Below are 27,609 nucleotides of genomic sequence, written 5' to 3'. Positions count from 1 at the left end.
TAATTTAAAACTGTGTAATGATAATCACTATTTGATTGTGTCTATAACCATGAAGTTTTCTAAGTACCTAGAACCAGTGTTTCTCTTTTTTGTGTATTTCTGCATATAACAATTCTGAAGACTGACATACTGGTTATTTTGTGTTTTTAGCTCTGATATATTTCTCCATAGTCCTTTGAGAAAATTTTTTGAGGAATACTGTCTATAGACAAACAATTATTGATGAATCCTCATTTCTTTGTCTATTTAGCCTATTTTGTCAGTCTTAGCTTTGTGTTTTTTCTCTTAAGCTTTTTTGCTCTTTTCTTCTTCTATGTATCTGGGGTTCTACCCAACAGAAAATGAAAGTTCTTAGCACTGTCTAACAGGAAGGTCTCATGTCTGACTGGACCCTCTACCAAAGACACCATGCAGAATCCTCTCTGGTGGTGGTGTTTTAATACCTAAACATGGATCTCTTCTGCTTAGTGGTAAATGTTGCAGACTTTAGAAAACTGTTGGCATTTTGTAGTAGTTGTGTTCAACTTGTTAATTTTATATATATTTATATGTATAATATATATATATACATATATATATATTTAATGCCTTTCTGGAAATAACAAACTATAGGCATACGTCTCTGAAAAGACTACACTGTATGTTTCTAAAGCCTGAATTTTCTGTTTCACCAAACTTTAATTATAGTCTAAAAATAAAGGAATGATACAATGGTCCCCTGTGAGGAGTGTGCAGAAACTGGAAGTTAGGAAAGAAACTCATATTCCTTACGCAGCCTGAGGGAAATAATTATCTTGCCCCTGATTCCAATTTCATTCCAGCTGCTTACAGTACAATGTTCTGGAGAAGTGCTGTCCAAATGACAGCTTCCAGAGACACTAGGCATGCACCCTGTGACAGTTACACCAAGCACTGGAAGAGCTGGCACTCGTGGGACACAGGGTCCCCACAGAGAATTCTTAGAATAAGACAGAAAAGGACACTTTTTATAGAAGAGATAGCAAAAGTCAATTTAATCTCAAATTTTAAAACTAAAGTTTATTGAAATTGAACTATTTCCAAATGAAAAAACTGCCTTTGCTTATTATTGTTTCCTTTGATTGAAAAGCACCTTGAAAATTTCAAAAGTCACAAACCCTTCAGAGTACTTACCTTAATGAGAATGATGCCGTGACTCTTCTGTTATATAAATGAATTCGATTTGTTCTGGAAGTTAAAAAGTAAGCTATCCTCCTTCCCTCCCTCCCTTCCTCCGTCCGTCCCTCTCTCCCCCACTTCTTTTGCTCCTTCATTTCCTTCTTTTTTCTTTTGCAGTAGGCAGATATTTTATTATGCCATGATTATAGAAAAAATCAGTTTTAAATTCCAAATATTTAACTGTTCCAATTCAGTATTGCCTCAATTATCTAACGCTGAGGAAATGCTCCAAATAATACTCACAGTTAATTACAAAGTATATTTTTATTAACCTAAAAGATTTTTTTTCTGCTTATAGCAAGGTATACCAGAACTTTATCAGGTTCTGTCTGGTTTCATATGTTCATAGTAACCATTCATTCATGAAGCATAATTGAACACCAACTATAGGGGTCAGGCAGTGACCCGATCTCCTTGGATGTAAACGTGAATTCACATTGCTTCCTGGCATATGAGTGACAGGCAATAAAAATATAGCATTCTGAGCCAAGAGTTATTAAGGTATATGAACAAGTTTCCACAAGATGACCAAGGGGATTATTGATCTTAGATAAGGATGTAGATCAGGCATTTTAAACAAAATGAAACAGTAGGCACATTGGGGGCCATGACCTAAATCTACAAACTACCGCAGGCCCAGCCATAGGAAAGTTGGAAAAATGTCAAAGGAAAAGGAGGAATATCTCCCTTCTTATACATGCACAAGGGTCTACGGAGGTCATTTATTGTCTCATGAATTATGTTTGTGCATCAATAACATCCCTGCATTCCTACCTAAGATTTAGAACAACGGTTCTTAGATTCTCCACCTTCCTAATGCTGTGAGCCTCTAATAGGATCCCTCATGTTGTGGTGATCCCCAACTGTAAAATTATTTTTGTTGCTACTTCATAAATGTAATTTTGCTATGGTTACGAATCATAATGTAAATATATGGTATGTAGGATGTCTGACATATAACCCCTATGAAAAGATTGTCTGACCCCCAAAGGGGTCGTGACCCACAGGTCGAGAACTATTGGTTTAGACTAACAGTAATTGAAGTGTAAACTCTGGTGAACATGCACCCTATCTGGTCTCACGGACAACTAACTCACCAACAGCTTTGACAGGTTTCCAGTGCTGTGTCGCCACTTCTGGCCACATCTGGGATGGTTTCTTCAGGCTGGTGCTCATCTGTTTCCTCTAGGGAGCCACTTTGGGGAAGGATAGGTTCATGTTCTCCAAGGCCCTCTTCTTTCTGATCTGTCTCTATCTGAATCAAAGGTACATCCCTTGAGCAAAGTGTCTGCCTGGAGTGTTTGAGAACAATGGCATTGTGGCATGAAGAAATTTCTCTTCTACCATCAAAACCACTGGGGTTTGTAACAGGAGCAGTTTTGCTTGGAGATGACGCTGGGGAACGATTGCTTTCAGGAACAACATCCTTTCTCTGGGAATCCACAGACTCCTCTACAAGCAGAGTTGGTCTCCTGTGACCTCTGCTGGTGGCTAATCTGTTTGCACACTTGTCTACTTGCAAAGGAGAGACACCAGAAACAGGACCAGGACTGACACTAGCTGCCTCGCTGTCATCCACAATAATTTTGTTCTTTCTCATGAGAGCTTCAATGGAGCTGGCCCATGTTTCATGGATTAGCATGTTTGTGATCTGGTCAGTGCCACTTCTGCGATACAAGCATGAGTCTGATTTGCAGAGACCGGATGAAGAAGCTCTACTGACTGGCTGCACGTTTAGGGAATCTTGAGGGCAGTTTTGGGCAAAGCCGTCTAAGGAGTTGGCTTTGACTGGCGCATTCACTGTTAATCTGGAGCATGGGGACCTGCTGTCAGGCATAGATGACTGTCTGTAACACAGCGGGGAGCGGGCAGAAGGAGACAGCAAGCCCGTGGTCCAGTCATGGCTGCTTCGTCTGGAGGAGGAACCATCTTTACCTTCTTTGGCAATGTCCCTCAGCATGTATCTGTAGAACTCTTCTGTGATGCTCTCTGTGCTGGACTGCTTAGAGGGGCAGCTAGGCCTCACATTGAGGTGGTCATTTTTCTGGCATGCCTGCAGCATTGCTGAGCTCAGAATACTACTGGCATTTTTGCCAGCGTAGTAATCCAGCAGTAACTCAAATCCTCTCCCTTCATTTTCCATCTGTTTCACCATGAACCTGGAAAACTCATCAGTGATACTCTCACAGCTGGACTGTTTGGAGACTGAGCTGGCCCTGCTAACTGGTTGGCTTAAGGTACTCATTAAACCCAGGCTGTTTACATAGACCCTGGCATCAGAGTCCTCCTCTGGAATGCTTTCACAGCTGGAGGCCTTCAGCCGGTTCCACCTATCACCACCTAGAAACCGATTCTGGGAACAACTCTGGGCTTGCCACACCCCATCCACCATGGAAAACTCTGTTAGATTCATGATCTTGGCTGCCACTTCGTTTGCAAAAGTACTGACAGAATCAGGAGTGTCTTCGAGGTTCATAGACTCATCCATGACTCTGTTCATCAGCTTCTCCTTCAGCTCCGGATGCTCGTCTGTTTTTCTCTTGATTTCGCTGAGGCGAGGTGGTTTGTGTTTCCTCACAGTGCTGCCACTGCCGGAGTTCTCCTTCTTCCTCTTCAGGGATCGGCAGGAACCATTAGGCGCCACCAGAAACTCGTTCCCTCTTTTCCAAGCACAAAACCACGGCTGTTTTCCATTGGAGTTGTCAAGGCAGATTGCGGCAATTTCGGTTGCCATGGAGACAACAGTCTCTGCCAAGTCTTCTGCAAAGTCTGTGATGCAGTAGACCTCGGACTGCTTTGCCTGTAATGCAGATTGAGCAGGAAACACCAGGTCATCCCCTAACAAGGAGCGGTTAACTTGAACTTCGTTGTTTATGGGTGTGGCACAGGTGTATTTCTCTTGGATGTTTGGAACGATACCATCTTCAGTTTCCTGGGAGTCACTGCAGCATTTGCTTGTTTTGGGTAACTTCCCTATTTCTGTAGAGGCTCTCTGTTCATTGCCATCATAACTGAGTGTGTGGGGAGGGGTCTTTGAATCCTCTCCTACAATCCCTTTCAGATACATTTCCTTGGGGGATGTTTTAGTAGTTGAATCAAGCACTCTATGACCGCGTGAGGATTCAGATTGCAGCCTGGGGTTGTTGAATAGTCCCGGCCTTGATCCACACTTGTTTTGCTTAGGAGCTCCAGCCTCAAGATCACTGATGACAAGGCCAGTGTCACGGGCATTGCCAAGAGCATGGCCGTTGGAGCATGCTGAGGATTTTGCCCATGCCTGACCAGCAGCCTGATTATCAAATGACTGGCAACCTAAGGCTTCGGGCTCTGTCCACCTGATGGTCTCTTTAGAGAGGCTGCTGGGATGTTCCCCGAGTGAGACGACATGATGCATCTTTTTGAATGTGAAGCAGATCACATTATGGAGCAGCTGGTTCACACTCTCCATTAAGGTGTCCAGAGTTCCATAGGGCTGCCTTTCGTCGGTGGGGTGAGCTGTTGTGTTTCTCTGTTGAGCTTCATCAATGGAATGCTTGAGGATGACATTGGCCAAGGTCTGTGCCAGTTCATTCCTTTGAATGTTTTCTTTGCACAGGGTCTGGGTGTTGGAAGTGGTTTCTATGATGCTCCTCTTCACGGAGTCCAAGAGGTCTCCAAGGCTGCTGTATGCTTCAGGCCGTGCTAAAACCCCAGCAGCCTCCCTGAGCAGAGCCCCTGCAATGGCTTCTTTCCCCAGCTCTGCGCTCCTCTCCATCACTAAGCTGCCAATTGAGGATGTTTCTTCAGAAGCCCCAGATGTGGGTAAGAGGTCCCTTGGAGCTACAGGACATGTCACCTCTTCTCTTTCACTTAGGCCACAGACAGCGACAGCACTTGCCACCTGTGTCATGCCACACAGAGCTGATGGGAAGGAGTATTCAGTTATAGAAGGTTCCATGAGTACTTGGGGCACTTGAGTTTGCTGTACCTCACTGTCTCTCTGGGCATAGCTGGATAGCAGGGATTCCTGCTCCATGGTGAGTCTCTCTGTGGCCTGTGGACTGGAAATGGTTCCAATGACAGTGGCCGCACAAGCTAGTGCAACTTCTAGGGCACTCTGAGTGGGTCTGCTGGTGCCTTCTCCACAAAAGATGCCTGAAGTTTCAACAGAAACTTCCATCTCAGGCCAGGAAGAGACACTTGGTTCTGGGGCAGTGTCACTGCCATCTGGGCTCTGCACAATGACAATTTTGGGGAGCTCATCCCACGAACGAGGTACCACCATATCTCTTGTACAACAGCCACTGGGAATCAGAGCACTTCCCACAGAGATGCTGACTGAAGATTCCCTGGGGAGTGTTGGTTGTGCCTGAGATAATCTGATAAAGGCATCTTGCAGCACTGATTCAGCTAAATTTGTAGCATACTCCCCTGCGGTGGCTTCTCCATTTTGAACAACTGAAAGAGAGTTTCCCATGCCACCACGGTCACTGTGGTTGCTGCTCTGCTCAGTGACAGCTCCACACTGGGAAAGCCCATCTTTCTTAACCATGGAGAGATAAGTGTCCCTAGGAATGTATAGCATCTGAGATGTTTCTGTTTCTCCTTTGATGTTTTCAGGGTAGGAGGGGTTTGAGGTGAGCTGTTTTTTCCCCTCTGCAACTTCACTTTTCCAGCAGGATGCCCCAGCTGAAGGATTGAGACTTTGCAAAGCTGTGTTCTCTGCTATGTTTTCCTTTGATCCTTCAAGTTTCATCAAGGGTGTACGGTATTTCCTAACATGTTTTTCCCCTAAAGCACAATGTGACTTTTCCTTGTGGTAATCCCATCCTTCCTGGGTCGCTTCCTTAGGCTTTTTGCCTTCCAAAATATTAACTGACAGGTTTATAGTTTCAAAACCTAGTAAAGAGAAATAGAGGACCAACCTATATTACTTTTTGGATAGCAGATTCTAATGGGCCTAAACTAACAATTTCTTTCTACATTTGCTCTCCTTCCCCCCCCCTTTAAAAAAACGCTGTGGCTGTTGCCTCACTTAAAGTGAATCTGATATAGATGTTGAGTTTTGTTATGGAATATTGTTGTATAATGTGCTTTTCATGTGGTTCATAAATGCAGGGCTTAGGGGAGCTGAAGGTATTTGGGAATGATGGCTTATCATCGTTTTTCCCTGGGAAAGTGACACAGGAAATTACATCACAGGGGAAGGGAAAAAGAAGGGGTGGGGTCTATAAGAAGAACTTCATATGAGCTGTGTTGCAAAGATTTGCACTGAAGTTTGTACGGCACCTGCCTCAGCAACAATGCAACACTTCATGCATGTCCCTTCTCTGTGGTTTACAGTGGGAAGAGGGACACACTAGCTGAGTTCTGTTGAAGAATCAGCACATGTAAATGACTGCTGAGCACTTTGCTGGGCCATTCCCTCTAATCTCACAGCCACCACTAACTAACTAACTAACTTTTGGAAACCAAGGCTTAAAAGAGATCAGAGAGAAGCTTATATATGAGAGCCTCAAAGTGAAGTTCTGGGATTCCAATCCAAGCCAGGCCAACTTGATTCCTGTTGATAATACTGGCTTTTCTGGAAGTTTTGGGGAAACCAACTTTCCTGTTAGCAAGAATCTTTCTCTTGATGAATAGGAGGCTTTCCCTTTAGAGCACACAGATTTCCCTCAGCATCCCTAAGGCATCTTTTGGGAGCCAGTATCCATCCAAGCATTAAGCTGTCTTAAATACATTAGTCAGCATGTTCACCAGTGTTCTCTTACTATCGTTGCCTCATCAAACCTGAACAGGTAGAGATTGTGATGAGTCAGCAAAATTGACATGGCCTGAAACTTTTCTCGACTTTTCCACTGACAATGTTGTAGGGTAGGGTGACTAATCTGGGGTGGGGAGCACACTTGTTTTGCGAGCAATGTCTTACCACTTCCGTATTCCTCCACCTCAATTTCTTCCTCCAAGTGCTCAGAGGCTGTAAGAAAATCTTCTTCGATTGAAGACAGGGAACAGTTTGTATCATCCTCCAGCTTCAAAACATTGGTCTCCAGGTGGAGCTGGCGCTCCTGCACCACTTCCAGGCCAATTAGGAACTTGTTGATCTCAAAGATGATGCAGTTGGTACTGTTTGGTCTGTTTCCTCTTGCACATTGAACCAAGCAGATATCAGATAACCAAGGGCACTGAAAACAGAGAGACAAGAAGGCACTTTCTCCAAAATGACAAAAAAGACAACTGTCAGTGACCATTTTCTTGTTTCCAACCTCTCCTACAGAAAGGAAAATGGATCTTAAAAATATTAGAAATATCTTTAGAGCTCCTGCCAGCAAACTGTTTGAAAAAACATCATATGACATTTTGAAACACAGGAAATCTTGAAGAAAGTTTTACTTAAAAGAAAACAACTGGCTGTATCATATAGTTGAGAATTCTCTTATCAAAGCAAAAGACAAGCTTTCAGAGTTGAATAGGCCAGGAAGATTTTATTTTTCAACATTATTGAAATAAACAGAGTGAACACAGAACCCAGGCCATCACTGTAACGAAACTAAAAGCAATGGAGCTTTAAGGTCATTGGTGTTTCCTAATTGGCTTTACATAGGGAAAGGTACAATGCTCTCTATCTCGGGGCCAAAAGCCTACAGATATTAGACCCCATTCTCTTCTAGAATGAGAGAGGGGGTGCTGGTTTCAATACATGGTTCTCAGGTCCATGGATAAAACACTACTAGCTTATAAAACTGGATAGAGGCTTTACAAAGAAAATTAATTACATGTCAAATGGGAAAGAAATCACAGTAATGTATTTCCTGGGCTAAATGCTCAGAGGTTGGAGGTAGGTTGAGGCCTAGGGTGAGGAAGAAGTTTGGCTGAAGGTTTATAGAAGGGGTTCTCTGGCTTCCAGACCACCTCTCTTGATAAAATGGAGACCTTTCTCTCAGAACATTACCATTTGCTATCTTGATAGTAGCTAAGTGTTTTGACTTTTTGTCAGTGTTTTGGATATAAAGCCAAGTGTTTTCTCAACTATATTTAGGCTTCACATTGTTATTGCTGTCTTGAAGAAGGAGTCTATGTGAAATATAAAGACACACTCTGAAACAGGGCAGATGGTGTCTACAGCATTAACACACAGGAAAGGCCAATGCCAAAAGGACCTAAATGATGGGGATAGACCTGATAATACTATTCAGACTTAGAGCTATGGACCACCTGGCTGTTCTTCAGGATTCATCTTCATTATTCATAGTATTTCCATTAAAAGAGAAGCAAAAGAATTATTACATATGTGATCCTGCCCATCAATATGGGAAGACTGAAACAGAGTCTTGTCAGTGTAATCAGTTTGGGAAAATTCTTCATGACTCCTCTACATGTGCACTTTATAGAACAAGTTAAGCTACAGAAAACTCTAATAACTACAGACACAATAGTCCTGGGGATGCCTCTATTGACTCCACAAATCCAGATAGACATGGAAGCACGTGCATTGGAGAAGAACCTTGCCAAACTAAAGACTGTGTGAAATCCTTAAATTTGTGTTCATACTTTAATGAACATCAGAGCCTCTATGCTGCAAAGAAAGTGCCCAGGCAGGGTGAATATGATGAATGTTTTGACACTATATATCGTCTTTTTTGTTTAGTAGCTGCTCATATCTTGGAGCACATTAGAAAATTCATATCAGAATTTTCACAAATGTTTAGACTATAGCATACCTTATATCAAACTTTCGAATTTTAGAAGATATCAGAGAGTTTATCCTGGAGATAAAACACCTTTGGATATCATGTAACATAGCATTTAAACAGTATGTGTGACTTGCAAATCCCATGTATACATACTGGAAACATAAAGATAAGAAATTTTGGAAGCCTTTACTGTATTTTAAACTTATAAAATAACGGAGTTCATATTGAAATAAAATTCTGCAAAAGTAAAAAAAAAAAGAGAGAAGCAAAAGTTTTAATTGTTCCTTTCCTGAACAGATAACTAGTAAACCAAAAAAAAAACCAAAAAGGAAAAGACTGTGCACAGTTCTCTGCATGTGTATATATGTCTACATATACATATATGTATATGTTCACAGGTGTGTCAGTGCTCTTGTCATAATCTATACATGTAGAAGCTAGAGGTTAATGCTGGCTGTCATTTGTCATTTTCTACCACTCTCCATCTCCATTTTTTTCAGACAGGGTCTGTCATGAAACTTGGAGGTTTTCGTTTTGCCTAGATGGGCCAGTGAGACCCCAGGACCTGCCACTGTTACACTCACACCTCCCAGCACTGGGATTATAGCTATATTGTTGAAATACTTGTCTTTTACGTGAGTTCCAGGGCTCGGACCTTAGGCCATTATGCTTCCACAACAAGCACTCTTTCCACTGAGCCCCAGCCACTACAGTTTCATTTTTAATAATAGCAATAATGTGTGGATTTACAGCAGACTTCAGGGGAAATATCTCCAAATGGAAATAAAAGTTAATGGACAGGGGAGAAATTCAATCCTTAAGTGGAATTAGAGTTGTTTGGGAATAAATATTTTATGTCTGAATGGCCACTTTTAAAAGACATTTCAATCCTATGCTCATCTGTGACTGGCATCAACTGGGTCTAATGCTTGTGTGTTTATTAGTAGGGAACACAAGGCCATACAACAGGACACATACAGATGGATGCCCACATGCTAGCTCCTGAAGTAGTTTAGCTTTTGCTTATCTGTCTGCCATATATGAGCTTTTGGTTGAATATTGTAACTAGAGTAATTGTAGGAAAGATGATTTTAAAATAAAGAAGTCAATCATTTGCATTAGGGTTCAGAAGTTTCTAGTTTGCAGGGCTAGTATTTAGCTCTGCACATTTGTGATTTGAACTGTTTCTCAAGGATGGTGGCACACAACCTTGCATTCCAACGTGTGGCATGTGAACTTGAAGTCTCAGCCTTTTTTGGGGTGCTCTTTTGAAATGTATAATTTCAAACTGTAACCCACTTACACTAAATTGTGGCATGCTTCTTCAAGGAAGTCATGTGCATAGACCTGGAGATGCAATGGTGTGTCGATTTTACTGAACCCACAAACCTGTGTTTCTTCATGCCAAGTGGTGAAAAACAGTTAACTATTTCTTTCATCTGAATTGATTTCCTTTCTTACCAAGTTAGACATAGCCCACTAACTTGAAAATTACCAGACATCTTCTGACTGTTAAACACAAAATATATTGTGAGGTACAAAGCAGGACAGTCAGACAGCTACCATAAAAGGCAGCCCAAATGTCTGTCGACTGGAACCATGTGGACTTGTCACAGTTATGGGCTGAGATAATTTCTTATTGGCTACTTAATATTATTTAAATTAATTATGCAACATAAATGGTAGCAGGAGATAATGAAAAATATTATTATGTTGATGTCTTAATTAGAAAATTCAAATAGACTAGGGGTAGAGATCTGCACTAAGTCTCTGGAGTCAAGACTGAGTAAAGGGTGGTTTTCTGGGTTTCTGATGTTTGGTGCAAAACAAATGCTCATTAGTTTAATTTTGAACCATCATATGTGCTATTACAACATACCTTGTGTATACTTTTCTTGCAAATTGACTAAAAGTTTCAAGTTCTTTCTTCAAAGTAGTGTTGTGATGGTTTATACAACAGCGAAGAGGAATATATCAGAATATATAATGTTTCCATTCCTGCTTTATTTTTAATGACATTCTTTCTTCTGAGATTTTATTCCCTGTGTCTATCATACTTCCCCATTTCCATCCCAGAATTCCTTACTTACAATCCTGCCTAATTTGGTATTTTTAAGGAGTAAATAAGCCCCAGAAGAATGATACTATTGGATGGTGTGATGATCAATCAAATGATATATACTAGAATTCTGGACTTTTTCCTAAATGGGTAGAAAATTCTGAAATCGACTATTTAGCTAGGCTTTGTAGAATAGAAAGGACCTGCTTAAGCCCCAGTGAAACAACACTGTGGATCTGAGAACTGATGCAGAGGGAAAAAAGTCTATCAAGCTCTGAGTGATGCTATGTGGGAGAAACAGAGATAAAGGCTGCTATCAAATACAGAGTCCTTGTTGACTCTTCCACTAAAGCTCATGTTTTGGAGTCATATCTATCTGACTACAGAAAAGTTTATAACTAAGTGAATAGTTGATTGAGAACTATGCTCCTTACCTGTGAAACATCAAAATCTGCCTGGAGGTTTCCAGAGGCTAACCCACTTAGGAGGACAATTTCATTTTCTTTCGGTTGTTGGACATTCATGGAATTGATGAGTTTTGGAAGGTCTGGTGAAACGTTGAGCAGTTTCTGTAGGATAAGACTTTGTTAGTTCAGAGGATTCCTTTATACTTCTAAAATAATACTTCCAAACTGTTCCATCTGCAAAATGTATTTGTTATTTAGTCTATAGACCCTTACAACACAACCTAAGACTCAGGGATCATTGTAGAAGAGGCAGGCAAAAAACCTTGGGAGGCAGAGTAACAAGAAGTTCGCTGTGGGATTATTTCTCCTAGAAATGTCAGAGAAGCTACCCATGAAGTGTGACCATCATGACGGCCTAACCTGACCTGAAAAAGGATGACACCAATATATGTGGTAACAGGGAAGGGAGAAAGCTCAGGAGGCCTCAACCCAACAGAGGACTGCAGGCAACTAAGGAATGCCGAGAGCAGGATAAATAAATAGCCCTCCCCAGGGAAGAACACAACTATCTGATACCAAATGGTCATTCCTTAAAACATAACACACACACACACACACACACACACACACACACACACACACACACACACACACCACTACCACCATCATCATCAACAACAACAATCAAAAACAGATAACAGATGTGCTGGGGAGGAATTGAGGGATGAGAGGGATGAGGTAGAAAATGATGTAATTATAGTATAATCTCAAAATATAAAAACATTAAAAACCGTGAAATCTAGAAAAGAAACTGTTTGAAATTAGATAATAAAAATTAAGATTGGAATAGAAAATTTAAACTTAAAAACACTCTGGTTTTGAATTTTCCAAAGTTAACATTTGGTAATTACTATTACACAATAGGAATAAACACTAGTTTGGAAATATTCTTTCATCTTTAAATGTGAATTAAAGGAATTACTTTACTAGTATTCTTCTGTTCTGATAAACTCAATAATAAAAAAATCACATACAATACTGATTTTGCTTTAACTATGATCTAGGCAGTTTAAGTCTGTATATGTGACATCCTATTCTATTTAATCCTTAACAGAACCCTGTGTGAATGACATGCCATAATCACTTTCATATACTCATAAATAGCCTATGGCCTAGAAGAAAGTAACTTGTACAAATCATATCATCTATACGTGTTGAAGCTGTAACTGAAAACTCTCTTAAGTAATTCCATAAATTATGAGGACACAGTTACTATGATGGGGCTTTGCTTCCACCCTTTCTGTCCTATCTCTGAAGGAGTCTACATAACTCCATCGAATAAAGTTATATTCACAATTTTCTTTGAAACCACTAGTGCTACACAGGGAACAATATTTGGAACCTGGAGAAAGTTTATAGTGAGTAATCCCTGTGAGTAACTTGATTCAATTATACCAAGAAAAAGACGTAGGAGCACTGAGTAATCTCAGGTTCTGCATATACTGTGCTTGGGTCCTGAATAACTGGGCTACTAGTATCAACTGAGTGAAGCATGTGTGTATTATTGTGTGATAATCCAACTGCCAATGTGCTGTTACAGCAAACGAGGTCAAACCTCTCAGATTTGAGTATGTAATGACAAACTGTGACATTACTGAATTCTTTTTCCTGTACCACAGGCATGCTCAGCTTCTATAGAACTGAACAGACAGACATTCAACAGGTTAATGCAGCCAATAATTCACATCAGGGCTCAACCTTGGATGAGCTTGGGCACATTGGCTGTCATGAGGTGCAAAATATTCAAGCTCATGATGAGGGTTAGACAAGGAAAACACCGTTGAGACAAGATTTGATTGACAGATTGGGAAATAGTAATCTTGAGAACCAGAGGAAAGGGATGGCTACCTTCACCTGAATTATCAGACACCTAGGAAAAGTCAGGCCAGACTGTGGTGTGAAAATGAAGAAAGGACAGGATAGTCATATTAGGATGTTGATGGGTGAGGGGAGGTACCTCCGTGAACAGTTTTGTGGGCAGGGAAAAGTGACTCTCAAACATATAATGGGGCAAGAGCCTGAAAAGCTGCAGAGCAAGGTTAAGGAAATGGGCAGGGATGAAGCCATCTACACTTCTACAGAAGAGCATCACATAGTCTAGCCTTCCTCACAGGCTCCTGGAGGGCTCCAGGTCCAGCTCTTACCTGCTGCAGGTGCTCTGTGCTGCAGGCATCCTTGTTTACATCCAGATTCACAAAGCAGACCTGTAAAAGAAAACAAAACTATCAATTATGTGAAAAATCTATCCATCCTGTTAGAAAAAAGCATCCTAACACACATACATATGTAGAGATTGTTTTAAAGTCTTGGGAATTTTATATAGCTTGTCATAGAGGTCATCACTTCACTTTGGGTCTCTACAAAGATTTCCAGCCCCCTTCTCACATGCTTAAATTGTCATGGCAAATATCTTCCTTTCATAAACCAACATAGTTGAGCAATCCCTGGTTTTTTCTGTGTCCTAGCAAATTCTTCATGTTTTTGTTATTATTGAATCCAGTGAAATAGAAAAGAAAAGAAAAGAAGCCAAGCAAAGAGACCTGTAATGCTCTGAGACCCAGTTTAGAAGTCATGAGTAATTGTCTACATTTCTCCTAGTACATATGTGATAATGGGTTTGTGAATGCCTGGGTACTAAACTTATTTTAGTTTATCTAGTTTTATAAAGGTTTCTCCTTAGTTGTTCATGTTATATAAATGCTTTAATCAGTTAGTTTAAAATAATGGTTATATTATTAAATATGATTTTCAAACAACATTGAAATAGTTTGTTCCAATTAAATTTTCAAATTTCAAACGCAACATACAGATAGATAAAAACTCTGAGCAATGGGGTTGAGAGAGAATTAATGATAAATTTCTAGGAGGAAAGTTGGGTCTATGAAAGTTGGAAGATTCCATTCAGCAGGGAACAAGGAGGATGTCCATCAACGGCAGGAGTAGTGCTTGGAGGTAAAACATACTGTCAGGGGAGAGAGAAAGAGCTGACTGTAGCCCAGCCTGGGAGAAAAGGAAGTGCTAGAAATAAAATATTAGAATGATTATATCAAATGAGATGACAGGAATGAGGTTTATATTCATCAAAATTCTCCAATGTTTTTATTCTTGACATCTTGTTTTGAATATGTAAAACAGAGCATCATCCAGAATTTTAGTAACGTGCAATCTTAGATCTGTGGAGTCTTCTGATTTCAGTTGGTTTCTACAATATCATTGTTTCTCAGAATCCATCCTTTTCTTTTTGAGATTAAAAGAAAAGAATGGTTCACAACTGAAGGCCTTAGAAACAAGCATCTTTCATACTCTGCTGGAGCGTGAAAGAGACCACTACTGCTCTGCTTCCAGATGAGAGGTTATGGGCTTTTATGACCCTCCTCCCCCAGCAGTGCATTCAATGGTATAGTAGGTACTTGTTCTAACAGCTTGTTGGGTGTTGGGGAGACATAAGACCATGAGATGCTCCTTCATATTTATTTAAACTCTATTTCCTCAGGACACTCTGAATGGAAAATTGGGAGTCATGGGACATGTGTCCCTTTGCAGATAATGCAATGCAAGCACAGTAGATGGGAGTCAGAAATGGTTCACAATCTAGAACCATTTGAGGATTCACATAGTAATTGGAACTTTGACCTTGGAAAATTGGCTCAATATCCATTAGTGCTCAGGGGTATTGATACTACACTGTCAGCACTGCAGATGTTGAATTAATTTGACGATTCTCCACTCATCTTTAAAAAAGGTCATTACCTTTCCTAGGCAAATCACAAAACTCTCATTATTAAGTATCACAGTGGACAAAAGTAAAACAGAGACCAGTGAAAGCCATCTAGCCTAGTGATTATCTGCCCTCTAATACAAGCTTCAGTTATAAGAAGACAAACTTGCTCATTCTTGGTGGGCCGTGATATGACATTATGATATTTTCCTGATATATGTCAACAACCTGCTTATATCTGGCATAGAATATTTTTTTTCTCTACCTTGCTATAGGATGTTGAGTAAGGATTTTTAGGATTTTATATATACTATATAAACACACACACTGATGAATAATTTATTCAAGAAAAGGAATAACAAGATTTTATTAAATATGAAAACAAATATCCTGTAAATAAAATATGCATTAATAAAATATGAATAAAATTCAAATGTAGGTACTGGGAAGATGGTCCAGTGGGTACACAGCTTGTGATAGAAACTTGACTTCAAGGCCTAGTGTACATATGTAGTCCCAGCACCCTTAGGGCAAGATTGCAGGCAGAGACAGGAGAATTCCCAGAAGATTCTGGTCCAGCAAGAGAGAAGAAACGACAGACCCTGTCTCAAAAGTGGAATATGAGGATCCCCTCTACACATACACTGAGGGAGGGGAGGAGAAAACCTTCCAAATGTGAAAACTTTGAAAACCTCCAGAAAGATGGTATTTTAAATACCTAATATACTTTCCTATAACACCCTTACATTAATTTCTGATTATATATTCTTGAACCACCTCTTTTTTTGGCAGCAGTTTTAGGATTGTATCTTCTCCACTGAGAGTAAAGCTATAACCCAGTATTGTTTTTAATATGGTTTAGTGAATATTTTTCAGCTACTCAAATTCATATTTATAAAATCTTACACTCTTTTTTGGTTTAATTTTCATTTTAGTGGGGAGCTGTCACACAGTTCCTTTCATGTTTGTGTTATTATAATATTATTACTAATAGTATTATTATAATTTTGTGCTTTTAAACATAAGAACTTGGAATAATAATTTTGTTAGATTCTGATGAACAGAAGAAAAACGCGTATCACATTTATAAATATTGATGATGGAGTGATGGGTAAATGCCTTCCCAGAGAAGACTTTGGGTTGACTTCGCATCACTGAAAAACCAATTTTGTATTCATATTTTTCATGGCTGATGGCTGGGAATTCTACATAGGTTAACTCTGCTCACTGAATACTTGTGCTTGGAGTATTGAGAAGTGGAGTATGTACTAACATGATTATGATCTCTGATCTGACTCCATCGTGTCATAGTGTTTGGTTGAGTTGTCCCTTTCTATGGCAAGAATATCCTTGGGAGCCATTTCTTCTTGCAGGTGGCTACAAATACTTTAAGTATATGTGAAATGGCCTAAAGCCACATAGACTGTATCTCATAATTATTATTCTATTCGATTTTCCTGGTGTCAGACCTCACAAATGCCTGGGAAAAGTTTAGGGGTAAAACAATATACATTGAATAGAAATTGTAGCTAAAATATCTACCTCTTGAAAAATTTGCAATATAATCATTTGAGAATGTTTTTTTTGTCCTAAGTCCAGGGATTTGGAAGTAGGACCTCTGTATATTCAAAGACCTTTGCAAGCACAGCCATGAGTGTTTTACAGTTATCTGCTTCTTGTTGACATGGCCCGTGTGATTGGATTGCTGTTTACAAATCTAACTCCCTGCTACTTCAGGTTATTTCCTTGGGATTTAGTCATCCATACATGCTGGCCCCTAAATAAGAATAAAGATCTTTATACTGAAGAGTTAGGAAATGGTAGGTATGGAGCATCAAGCTTTGAGGCATACGGTCTTTGGGCTGTGTGCTCAGAAGACAGACAATGCATGGTGCTCTTCTTGTTCTTGTGGAGTTAGGTACCTGGAAGGAGAACACATCCTAAAACGAGGAGCAACATTATGAGATGGGTTAAGGTGAAGGGCTATGTGGATGGGAGAAGGATGCTGGAAGTGTTGGACCAGACACAAATGGCATCCCAGAGAAGACAGATTTGAGGTGAGCACAAGGGGAAAGTTCCTATAATGAATGGGTGATCTTTCCGTGATCTACATCTACTGAGCAATCTGGCGAGAGGCTTTGCATTAAGCTCAAGGGGAGGAGAAGCTAGAGCTCTGAACCCCAAAGAAATAGTACTTTTGAGCACATTCTAGCATTTTAAAGGAGTAGAATGAAAGAGGAAATCAACATTTTATGCTACACTCTACATTACAAGTGCTGAGAGAGCTTTGAATATTTCCCAGTTTGACTGACAGCTTGGAGCTTGTGATGGAAACTTTTGGTAAAATGAAGATCTGTGGAGGGTATGGTTAAACTAGTTCTGTGTGACTAAATTATGAAGTCAAGGGATTTTTGTGTTCCGGTGTTATCCACAAAATGTGGAGAACATTTTGTGATGGTGATGGGGTTGGGAGCTGGGGTTGCAGGAGATACCAGCTAGTGGGCATCAATGCATAACTCCTATGCTGGCTCATCTCCTTCCTTGATTAAATGCTACAGAGCATTTAGTTCTCAGCAAAATACCTGAGTGAGCAAATTCAAGTATGCAGCCTGGGCCCAGGAAGGAGCTGCTTGCAAAAGCAGGTTATGTTTACAGAATTTCCATTTCCTTGAACATGGTCTGTCTTCCTTTGTCCTTTATCAGATGTGCACATGAACCAGACACTGTTTCTAGGTTTTCACTGCTTACAATAGCGCCTAGTACTTGGTAGACGCTTAGTGAATTCTTTATTTTTAAATTATTTATGTGTGTGTGTGTGTGTGTGTGTGTGTGTGTGTGTGTGTGTGTGTACACAACTGAGATTGGGTACCCCTGGAGGCCAGAGTAGCGTGTTGTACCACCTGCTCTTGGATTTTCAGGCCATTCTGAACTGTATGTGGGTGATGGAGTTCTCTGAAAGAGAAGCAAGTATTCTTAACTGCTAAGCAATGTTCCAGCCCAGTGTGAATGGATTAATGAATGAAGTGGAAGCCCTGTCTCAGGAGGTAAGTATACCCCAGTCACCTCTCCTGTTTTAAGTGATGAACTAAAGGAGCCAGAGCATGGTTGTTTTATAATAAGGACAGGAGAATGGTAGAGACCTCCTAGGAGGATTAACTGGAGGAACATTAATCTAGCAACTGACAATGGGTAAAGTACTTAGACTAGCTCTCCCCTTCTATGTATGAAGATTTGCTAAAGGCACAGGCAAAGCAAGCAAGTGAGCAAACAAACGAACAAAAAACCAAGATGTTGAGGACAATAATTGGTAATGAAGAGATATTAAAGCAGTCATGTTTCTCTTGGAACTCAAGCTGCTTATTCTTCATATAGCATGCATTTGCTTGGGTCTGTCTGTGCGAGCTCTTTGTTACATCTGCTGCTTGCAATTGGCTGAACCAGATTGAAACAGAATTTCCCAAGGGAGCCCAGACACTGCTCACCCTGAGCATGCTCAGCAATTCTGCCTCCATTGTTGGACTCCTAAAGTTATATTCACATACTGTACCATTGTCTCTTAGCTTGTTCTGATGTACTTGTTGTTAGTACAGAAACTGTAGGAATAAGTGTCAGCAAGAGAATGATGCCATGCTGTGATCTGATCTTTCTAAAATTAAAACAAATATTCTCCAAAGTTATTTTTATATATAGAAAAACTATGAATGTTTATAGACAATATGCTGTTTTTTAGTGTGGATTATTTAGGCAAGTGATCTCAATTATAGTGTGTGTTTGTAAGGTGAACATGTTGCCTTTCTTCCTGTTTTTCTATGCCTTTTATATTGAAAGAGGGGCTTTTAATGAATGTGAAATTTACCTGTTTTTATCTCATTGTTTTCAGCTATGCTGGTGTCCAGTGAGCACCTTGACTCTGACCTCCAGCTCTGTTCCAGCTTCAGGAATGGGGATACAGGTTGGCATAGCCATGCCTATGAAATTTGTTGTCTAGTAATTTTGTGCGTGTGTAGTGAAAATCTGATGTGATAAAGAGGTGACATTAAGATCTACTCAAACAATGTGCTGTAAAATAAATTTAATGGAACTACAGATCAAATGATTTTACAGATGAAGTCAGATGAAACCAGTAATGTTGTATTGGGTTAAAAATGAGTTTGAACTTGGAATTTAATTGAGAACACATAAGAACTGATGATGGCTGTCAGTGTTAAATCTACATTGTGTATGGACAGTTTAGGTTGTTTTGCATTAATTCCAGCCAACATTTTGGACTATTCAGACAGAAAAATGCAACAGTAAGGAGAAACCACCCTGCTGTGTACCCCACCATGAGCAGTCACTGGCAGAAAGCTAGATGACAACAGGGATTTTAGCCAGGAGATGGCATCTTTGACTTTCTCTGCTAGGAATGTTTCCATGTCTCTTGATGTCAGCTAAAATTTTTTCTTATAGAGATGGTTTTTATGAACAGTTCATTAAAAGCAGGATGTCAAATTGCCTTTAAGATTTAGACATTTGAATGTTGTTTATGAGCAAACATATACTTAGGGTTTATTTTTGAAAACAACCAGCTCCTTTTCAGCTGCTTTGAACAATGCAGCCATCTGCCCATGGGAGCTATGACAAGATCCCGTAATTTGACAGTATCAAAATGCTGATCCCTACAATGCTTTCAAAGAGAAAAAAACTGTCTGTCTTCTTCCTGCAAGCAAAAGATGTCTGCTAGATGCAGGACCCTGAACCCAATTTATCCTCTTAAAATGTCACATTTTCTCTGATTAGTAGTTTAGGCTGATGATACCAAAAGGAAAACTTTTCCATCAGTGCCACATGCTGTCATGTTGTCAGCCATTCTGGGACACACTTGACTCTTTGGGATGATATTGCATTTGTATACAGTTATTTCTTCAAAATAATTGCAGCAATCATACAAAACACAAGTTTTATTTACACTCAAGGCTGTCAAACTTCTTTGCTTCCTTTTATTGTCAAAATTTTAAAAATACATTTCAAAGAGGCGTTTGAGCAGTTTGTGATGGAACATACAGTGGTGGAAGCTATAGAGAAGTCAAAGGCATAGATATTTTAACTAACTATACATAAAATTAATTCTACTGGTAGCTTAAAAATATTTTTGGAAAAGGGATTCTAGGTGATTGTTTGGACTCAATCTTCTTGAAAATTTTTCTCTGTGCATATACAAGTAAAATGATAAGAAAGTATGGGGACATGGGTCTGAATTCAAATCCCTAGCATCCACCTGCAAAAAAATCAGACATGATTGCTTGTCTTTATAACCCCAGAATTGGAAGGAAGAAACAGACATATGTGGAGAGCTTTCTGGTCTACCAACCTAGTCAAAATGGTGAGGCTGATTCACTGAAGGACCTGTCTCAAGGCAGAGAGCAACAGAGGAAGACACAAGACGTCTATTGTTATTGTTGGCTATGATATATATATATATATATATCATGAGAAAGTATTCATTTTACATGTCCATTCTTAGACCCCTGGGTCCTTTTAAGGGTGTGATTGACTAACAATGTTTTTTAGTTCAACTATACCAAGTGTTTATCAGTAGTTCACTAGATTTTACTGAAGAATAATATTTCATTGTGAGAAAATGTCAATTTTATATGTCTATTCCTAGACCCTTTGTTTCCTTTTAAGGGAATGCTTATTTTTCAATACATTTTGAGTGAGAATTTGGGAAACATAAGATGATCTTTGACTGTACTGTGTCATACTCATCTTGGCTGTGAGATTCTTGGTACCTCTTCCTCCTAAAAGGTCTCATCTTTTTTTTCATATTTTTTAATTTAACTTTTTACACATGTCACTCTCAGTTCCCTCTCTCTCCCCTCTTCCCCCATCTCCCAATCCTCCCAACCTCTCACCCCTACTCCATCCCCCCCTCCGCTCCCCAGGGAGGGCAAGGGCTTCCATGAGGGATTTTCAGAGTGTGTCACATCATCCTGAGCAGGGCCTAGGACCTCCCCCATGTGTCCAGGCTGAGAGAGCATCACTTTCACGTGGCATGGGTTCCTAGAGTCCATCTGTATGCCAAGAATAAATACTGCTCTACTCTTCAAGGTCCCAGATGTCTGATATTAACAAAGGATACCCAAATGTTGTGGGAAGTGATAAATCAAATTCTGTTGAGAACTATATGAACTATATGTACCCGGAAGCCTTACTTGTAAAGAAAAAAAAAGACTGTAGTAGACTTAGCTCCATTTTGATCATAATTTCCTTCCTAGAGGTTATTTAGACTACTAGTATGCATAGACTTTTGATGGTTTTTTCAACACTTGAGTCATGTTCTAGGCTAGTGCATATAAAGAAAATTCAATTTTTTTATTTCAATGAATTAGTATAGACACCTGGATGATGCTGAGGGGCCTCATATTCTGCAACAAGATACCAGTTACTTTTGTTCAACATGATTCCTTGCCAGGAACCCTTGTTACTCTATCTTAGGCAACATAGCAGTTTGATGAAAACCAACCCAAGTTGCATAGTGAGTGCCTGTCTCTAAACCACCATCACTGCTGCTGTTGCCACTGCTGCCACTGCCGCTGTTGCCCCCACCGCCGCCACCACCACCACCACCACCACCTTCCAACATCTTGGAATGCAGTTCAGCTTGCATAACGCTTACAAAGCTCTGGGCTGATTAAATTCCCCAAACCACCAGTACACACTCAGCCTTCCACTTTGCCTACTGTGATTAAAGCAAGCTGCTGAAAGCTACTGCAAGCCCTAGCAAGTTTCACAGGAATAATCATTTCTGGTACATGGGACCAGCATATGTGGAGAGTGGAGTAGATATATGTGGAGCTGTTTCTTCTTAGATGGCCAGGACCTACCTCTGAACGTGGTGGGTAAGGATGCTCTGTTTGATGGTCCTGAGGGTTAATGATGGGAACATAATTTCCTACTCAATGCCATGCTAAATATGATGGTCCAAGGCTTCTCCAATTCTTCAAGTTACCTTATTTACTTATTATTCAAATTATGTCTTGGTACTCTTTCAGATGTCTTTAGTGCAAGGGTCCAACTCTACTATATCTGATTTAGAAAACTCCAGAGAAAGAATGACAAGGTGGTGGGCTGACTCACAGAAATGAGAAATGATCTGTAACCCCATGGTCTCTCTTAGTGGACATCTAGTAGCAAAACATAATTGAGTAAGTAAGGCCTGTAGCAAAAAGTCATCTTACCTTCAAATCTTTAAAAGCAACCCTGTGTTTTCCAAGCAGAAGGCTCTTCATTTATTCAGAATATGCAAACTCCATGCTTCAACAAGGAACATTGGAGGGAAGCCCAGATGCTGTGAGTGACTTGTAGGCCAAATGGTTCTTTAATATATCCTCAAGATAATAAGCTGCCCTTAATGGTGGGAATTTTCTCTCCCCTTTGAACCACACCAGGGCACAACGACCGAAGGGCCCCTGGCTTTGTCTATGGACAGGCTGAAGTTTATATGATAGCCCAGTCCCTTACTCTGGTAGTTTTAGCAAACTACAAAAAGTTGGTGTAGTGAAAACATGTTTTACTGAGTTCCTGGGCAGATGATGTGAAGTATAAAGTAGAGGATATGTGCTTGTTCTCCCTTTTCATTCATATGTCATTACATAGAAAATTACATTCCCTCTCATTGACTTCAGAATTATAGTCTATAAGAAAGAACTATTAAATATTATTACTTTTCAATTTCTTTCATGTTAAGTAAAACTTTGTAAGGTTCAACCTACAAGAAGTGAAATGAAATATTTATGAAGAACAGCTACCTCTGAGAGTGGGGAAAAATTACAATTTGCCTCCCTATCTGTAATTGCCTTTTTTACATTGTTTGTGTATAAAAATGTTGTAATGCAACCCATTACCTATAATTAACATAGTCTAATAAAGCAAATTACTGTAAAACAGTATGCCATGCACACTCACAGCAGCCCATGGGATGCCCTACCATCCCGGCTCTAAGAGCAACGAGGTATTTTCTATGTGTTATAATAAGTGTACATTAGGCTATACAATTTATGTTTAAAAATATCCCGCATAATGCTTGTACAATGATAATATTGTCTGAATATCAATTTCTGAGAACATATATTGTCATCAAGCAAATCATGACTATAGTTGAAAGGCAATTTAAACATTCATCATCAATAGAAATAACTTAATGAACCTATTTTTGAGATAGTCTCATGAAGCACAGGCTGGATTGAATTTACTGCATAGCTGAAGAGGACCTTGAATTTCTGATCCTCTTGCCTCTACCTTCCTAATGCTAGGATTATAGGTTTGAAAACATGACCAGTTCATGCAGTCCTGGGAATTGAACTCACAGCTTTGTTCATGCTAGGCAAGCCTTCTACTAACTGAACTGCATCCCAAGCCCATGCAGCTAAGTCTAAGATACAAAGAATTTAGTTAAGTTGGATATCTAGTTTGTAGCTCTCATAATTTTGGACAACCAAACAACTTCTGGATTATAATTTCTCTGAAAAGTCTTAGGAATTATTATACAAAACGGTTTCTTTTCATTAAGTGAGTGAAACTGACATTAAGGTAGCTAAAATGAATGGGAAAGAAAACTCAAACATAGTCACAAAATGCACATCTTCGGTTACTGTTAATGAGGGCATGGAGATAGTTTGAGAAGACAGACCCTGAACTTAACTATGAATGGAGAAAATATTGATAAAAGGCACCAGAAAGTGGATCTCCATCCTATTTACCTGGCTGCTACGAACAATTCTGTTTGGCTGCTCTAGTTTTACCAAGGTATCTTTTAATTAAGGGAGGGTTTCCAAATTATTGTCCACAAAGTGAGTATTCATAGAACTCATTAGCATTAAAAAATACACTAATAATCTAAGTGCCGAGAAGTAACTACTTTTTCAATAATTGACCATTAACTCTAAGCTTCTAAAATCTGGCACCTTGAAGTCCTTAATTTTCAAGGGTATAATGAGTAAGTAGATAATACAACAAATGCAGAAAAACGAGCAAAGCAGAATACAATGAGAAATGCAATCAATAAAAGCTGGTTTAGGAACATTGACAGATGTTCTTTTAAATCAACTACCACGCAGCTTTGAAGCATGAGTGGGAATACTTCCTTTACATTATGTATGCCCTGTTTTACCACAAACAGATGTGTGGATACATATATATTCAAGCTTACAGTTGAATCAAGTTGGCATAATAGTGTTTCTGAGATACTCTTGGGTGGTGTTGTGTTGGAAAAAGAATCGCTAGTGATGAAAAAGGCACTCTTACTTGTCCAAAGGACAGAGAAAGCTGTATAAAATATCTGCATTTGCCAACTCAAGGGTACATTCTCAGTTGCTACTGTATTATTAAGGAGACATGACCAAAAGTAGGAACTGAATACTTATACTTCCTCTGTATGCAGGAGAAGTGGTCAGAGTGTGGCTCACTGATCCAGCACTTGCCTAACACAACTGAAACTCGTAGTTCCATCCCGTGCTGCCTTGAGAGCCTTAGCACACGCAGACTGTTCCAATGTTCTGTAGAAGTGTTTTATACTCCTATAAGTGAGCACACTATGAAAACATACTGTGAGCCATGCTTTAGTCCTTTGCCTACATATTATTTATGCTTATTTCCAACAAAATAAAGTACCATGAACTTATGATACTGTTACATTCTCAAAAGCCAGTCAACAGTCAGGCAAGGACAACTCCTCAAACTCTAGCATAACTTTTGGAAATTTAAATTTACGCATTGTTTTATTGTTTTTTTGGGGGGGGATACATGAATGCCTATGACAGCAGTAGCTATGAAATCAATGACAAGGACAGATGTTTCCTTCAGGAGCATGCACCAAGGGACACTATACTGAAAGTGGGGGTGGGGGGGAGGGTGGGAAGTTTGAACAAAGACTGGCAGGTATTGCAGGTGAGATGTCAGGATGAATGGAAAGTCATCAAGGCAATGAGAGATTTCAGATAGGTGAAAAATAGCATTTATGAAGCATTGTGACCAAAGAGTAGAGTAATTCTGTATTCATGATACTGGAAGGAAGAGTGCCCAGGGTACAGAGGAGAAGGTCATGTAATGTTAGTTTCTATAACAGATTTTAAGGATCTTGTCTTTACCCTGAATACAGTGTTGTGTAATTGCAGTTAGTGCTCACTGTCTTCAGTCAAGGTATGATATTGGATTGTTATGTGCTTGTCGGTGCTTGGAATTCCAGCAAGTTCATGCCAATCCTAGACCACAAACATGATCAGTATTTTCTTGCCCCTGCATCATTAATGTTGCTGATGGGCCTGTTTGCCTGTGCCCCTCCCATAAGAGGAGACTCTAAGCAGCATACTGACTTCATCAGAGCTTGCTCTCATAGTTCATCATGCGATGTGCTCCTCTTTTCATCATTTAAAGGGTATGTTATCATTTAAAGCAGGGCCCTTTCAGTCAAGTGCCCATTTGGTTTGGTAATCTATTTATTCCCTTACATGGCCACGGTTCAAGGTTTTTGTTTAAGCACGAACTTCTGTTTGACTTAAGCACCTGCTTGCTATCTTGCTAGGTTGTGTGGTGTATGCACATTTAGCTAAAAAAAAGTTCTCAGAGCAGCAATACCATGCCTCAGTCCTGTTGCACTCATGTTAGGATTGTGTGCTTGTAGATGTTTTCTGAGTCAGTTTCTGCCAGTGTCAGATCTGAGCTGCTGTCATGGTCTCAGGAAGCAGGAACAGCAGGAAACTGCATGTGCCAGAAACTAATCTAACCAGGAGAGGCAAAGGCTATCATAACAGAGCAAGGAGAGAGAAAGGAGAGCAAGGAGTTGTCTTTTTTTCTATGAAAAACAGAATCTGAATACAGACCTGAAAATATGAGCTTATTAATCCCTCCTTACCTTATAATTCTTTTTAAAAATATTTATCTTGTGTGTGTGCGCGTGTGTATATGTGTGTGTGCATGTGTATATGTGTGCGTGTGTGTGTATTTGTGTGTGCATGCGTGCGCGTGAGTGTTTCCTGCATGTATGCCTGTGCACTTCCTTCTCATAGAACGTTACAAGGCCAGAAAAGGTATTGGATCCCCGGGAGCTAGAGTTACAGATGGTTGTAAACTGCATGTGAGTGCTGAGAACTGAATGCAGGTCCTCTGGAAGAGCAGCCAGTGCTCTTTATTGCCGAGCCATCTCTCCATCTTCCAGTTCCTTTTCTCTCCCAATGATGTCAACTTTAAAATAGAGCAGACATTTATTTAGAGGCTGCTGTAGAGTCTCAATAGGTCAGCTATGCCTAATTGATAGAGACCAATATTTAGCAGAAATGCAAATAGAACTCTGCCGTGTGTGGAGAGGGATGCAGAGATGCAGCATCATGGGAGTCTTTTGATATGTCTGGCTCATGGCTGTAGCAGAACATCAGTAATTGTAGCAACAGTAGCGAAAAGCTTAGCCACACACCACAGCCTGAACTGAATGCTTGTGCTTCGGCTCACTCCATCCTCATAGCAAGCACAGTGCAGCATGGATGCTGTTCTTACCCAAAACTGAGGATACTGAGGGGCAGAGTTTTCGACATTCAAGGAAGAACTGAACTGGAAATTTAAAGGGCATTCTGATGCTCCTGGGAGATGACTCAGAAGGAAAAGTACTTGCTACACAAACATGAGATCTGAATCCGATGGATTCTCAGCACCCATGTGAAAGCCTGACATGTATGGTGCTGGCCTGTAACTCAATAATTTGGGGTTGGAGATACAAGTATCTTACTGGACAGTCAGCCTAGCAGAAATAACAAGCTTCAGTTCAGTGAGAGACTTTGTCTCAAAAATAACAAGTTAATTAATTATTAATATGGAAAAACAACTCAAGAAAGCCACCCTAACATAAGTCTTTGTCCTTCCACAGGGGTGAGCATATCTGTACACACAATATACCCACACGCATATACTGCACACTCACAAATAAAATTTTAAAAGTGGGATCTGAAAAGTCAATTCAATAGGCAGAATGGAAGAGATGTCTAAAACTCTAAAGTTCAAATGATTTCAAGTATACAGGTACATTCCTGTTTTGGAATGAATGGGCCAAATACAATTATTTGACTTGTTACTCAATACAGAACTTATGGCCGCAGTCTGGAGGCTGTGCCATGGGAATAAATTGAGTCATTGATCTTCCTTTGTATTCACCCCAGATACTAATTCATATCTGGTTTGCTAAAGTTCCAGGTTAGTGACAAAATGTCCTTGCTCTAGGGGTGGTCCTACCCCCACAAACATTCTTAATTTACTACTAGTGAAATTGGCCTCAGTAGGTTAAAAATGGCTGGGGATGGGTTCCAGGAGGAGTAGAAGGGGAAGGAGAGAGGGTGTGGCTATGATCAAAACACATCATGTACATGTATGAAATTCTCAAATAATTAATAAAAATGGTTTTTAAGAAGTGAGTGAAATTGAAGGAGGAACTAAAATAATCTGAAGTTGATTTGTTCTAAATGCTTGCAT

The 27,609-nt window shown here is 39.9% G+C and overlaps 1 protein-coding gene across 5 annotated transcripts in view; it reads right to left on the bottom strand.

Annotated features, from left to right (window-relative positions):
- Positions 1 to 27,609, bottom strand: part of LOC101834925 (SPHK1 interactor, AKAP domain containing) — a 137,604-nt gene that overhangs the window by 20,055 nt on the left and 89,940 nt on the right. For all 5 annotated transcript variants that reach the window (XM_040753189.1, XM_005082529.4, XM_013122374.3 and 2 more), the window contains 4 exons: positions 13,541 to 13,600; positions 11,364 to 11,498; positions 7,106 to 7,361; positions 2,295 to 6,075 (listed from right to left, as the gene is read on the bottom strand). In XM_040753189.1, the coding sequence (XP_040609123.1) occupies positions 2,295 to 6,075; positions 7,106 to 7,361; positions 11,364 to 11,498; positions 13,541 to 13,600 (4,232 nt within the window). The remainder of the gene's footprint in view (positions 1 to 2,294; positions 6,076 to 7,105; positions 7,362 to 11,363; positions 11,499 to 13,540; positions 13,601 to 27,609) is intronic.

The sequence above is a fragment of the Mesocricetus auratus genome, unplaced genomic scaffold (assembly GCF_017639785.1).
Source record: "Mesocricetus auratus isolate SY011 unplaced genomic scaffold, BCM_Maur_2.0 Super-Scaffold_100010, whole genome shotgun sequence".
Lineage (NCBI taxonomy): Eukaryota > Metazoa > Chordata > Mammalia > Rodentia > Cricetidae > Mesocricetus > Mesocricetus auratus.
This window is presented reverse-complemented; position numbering and strand designations above follow the sequence as displayed.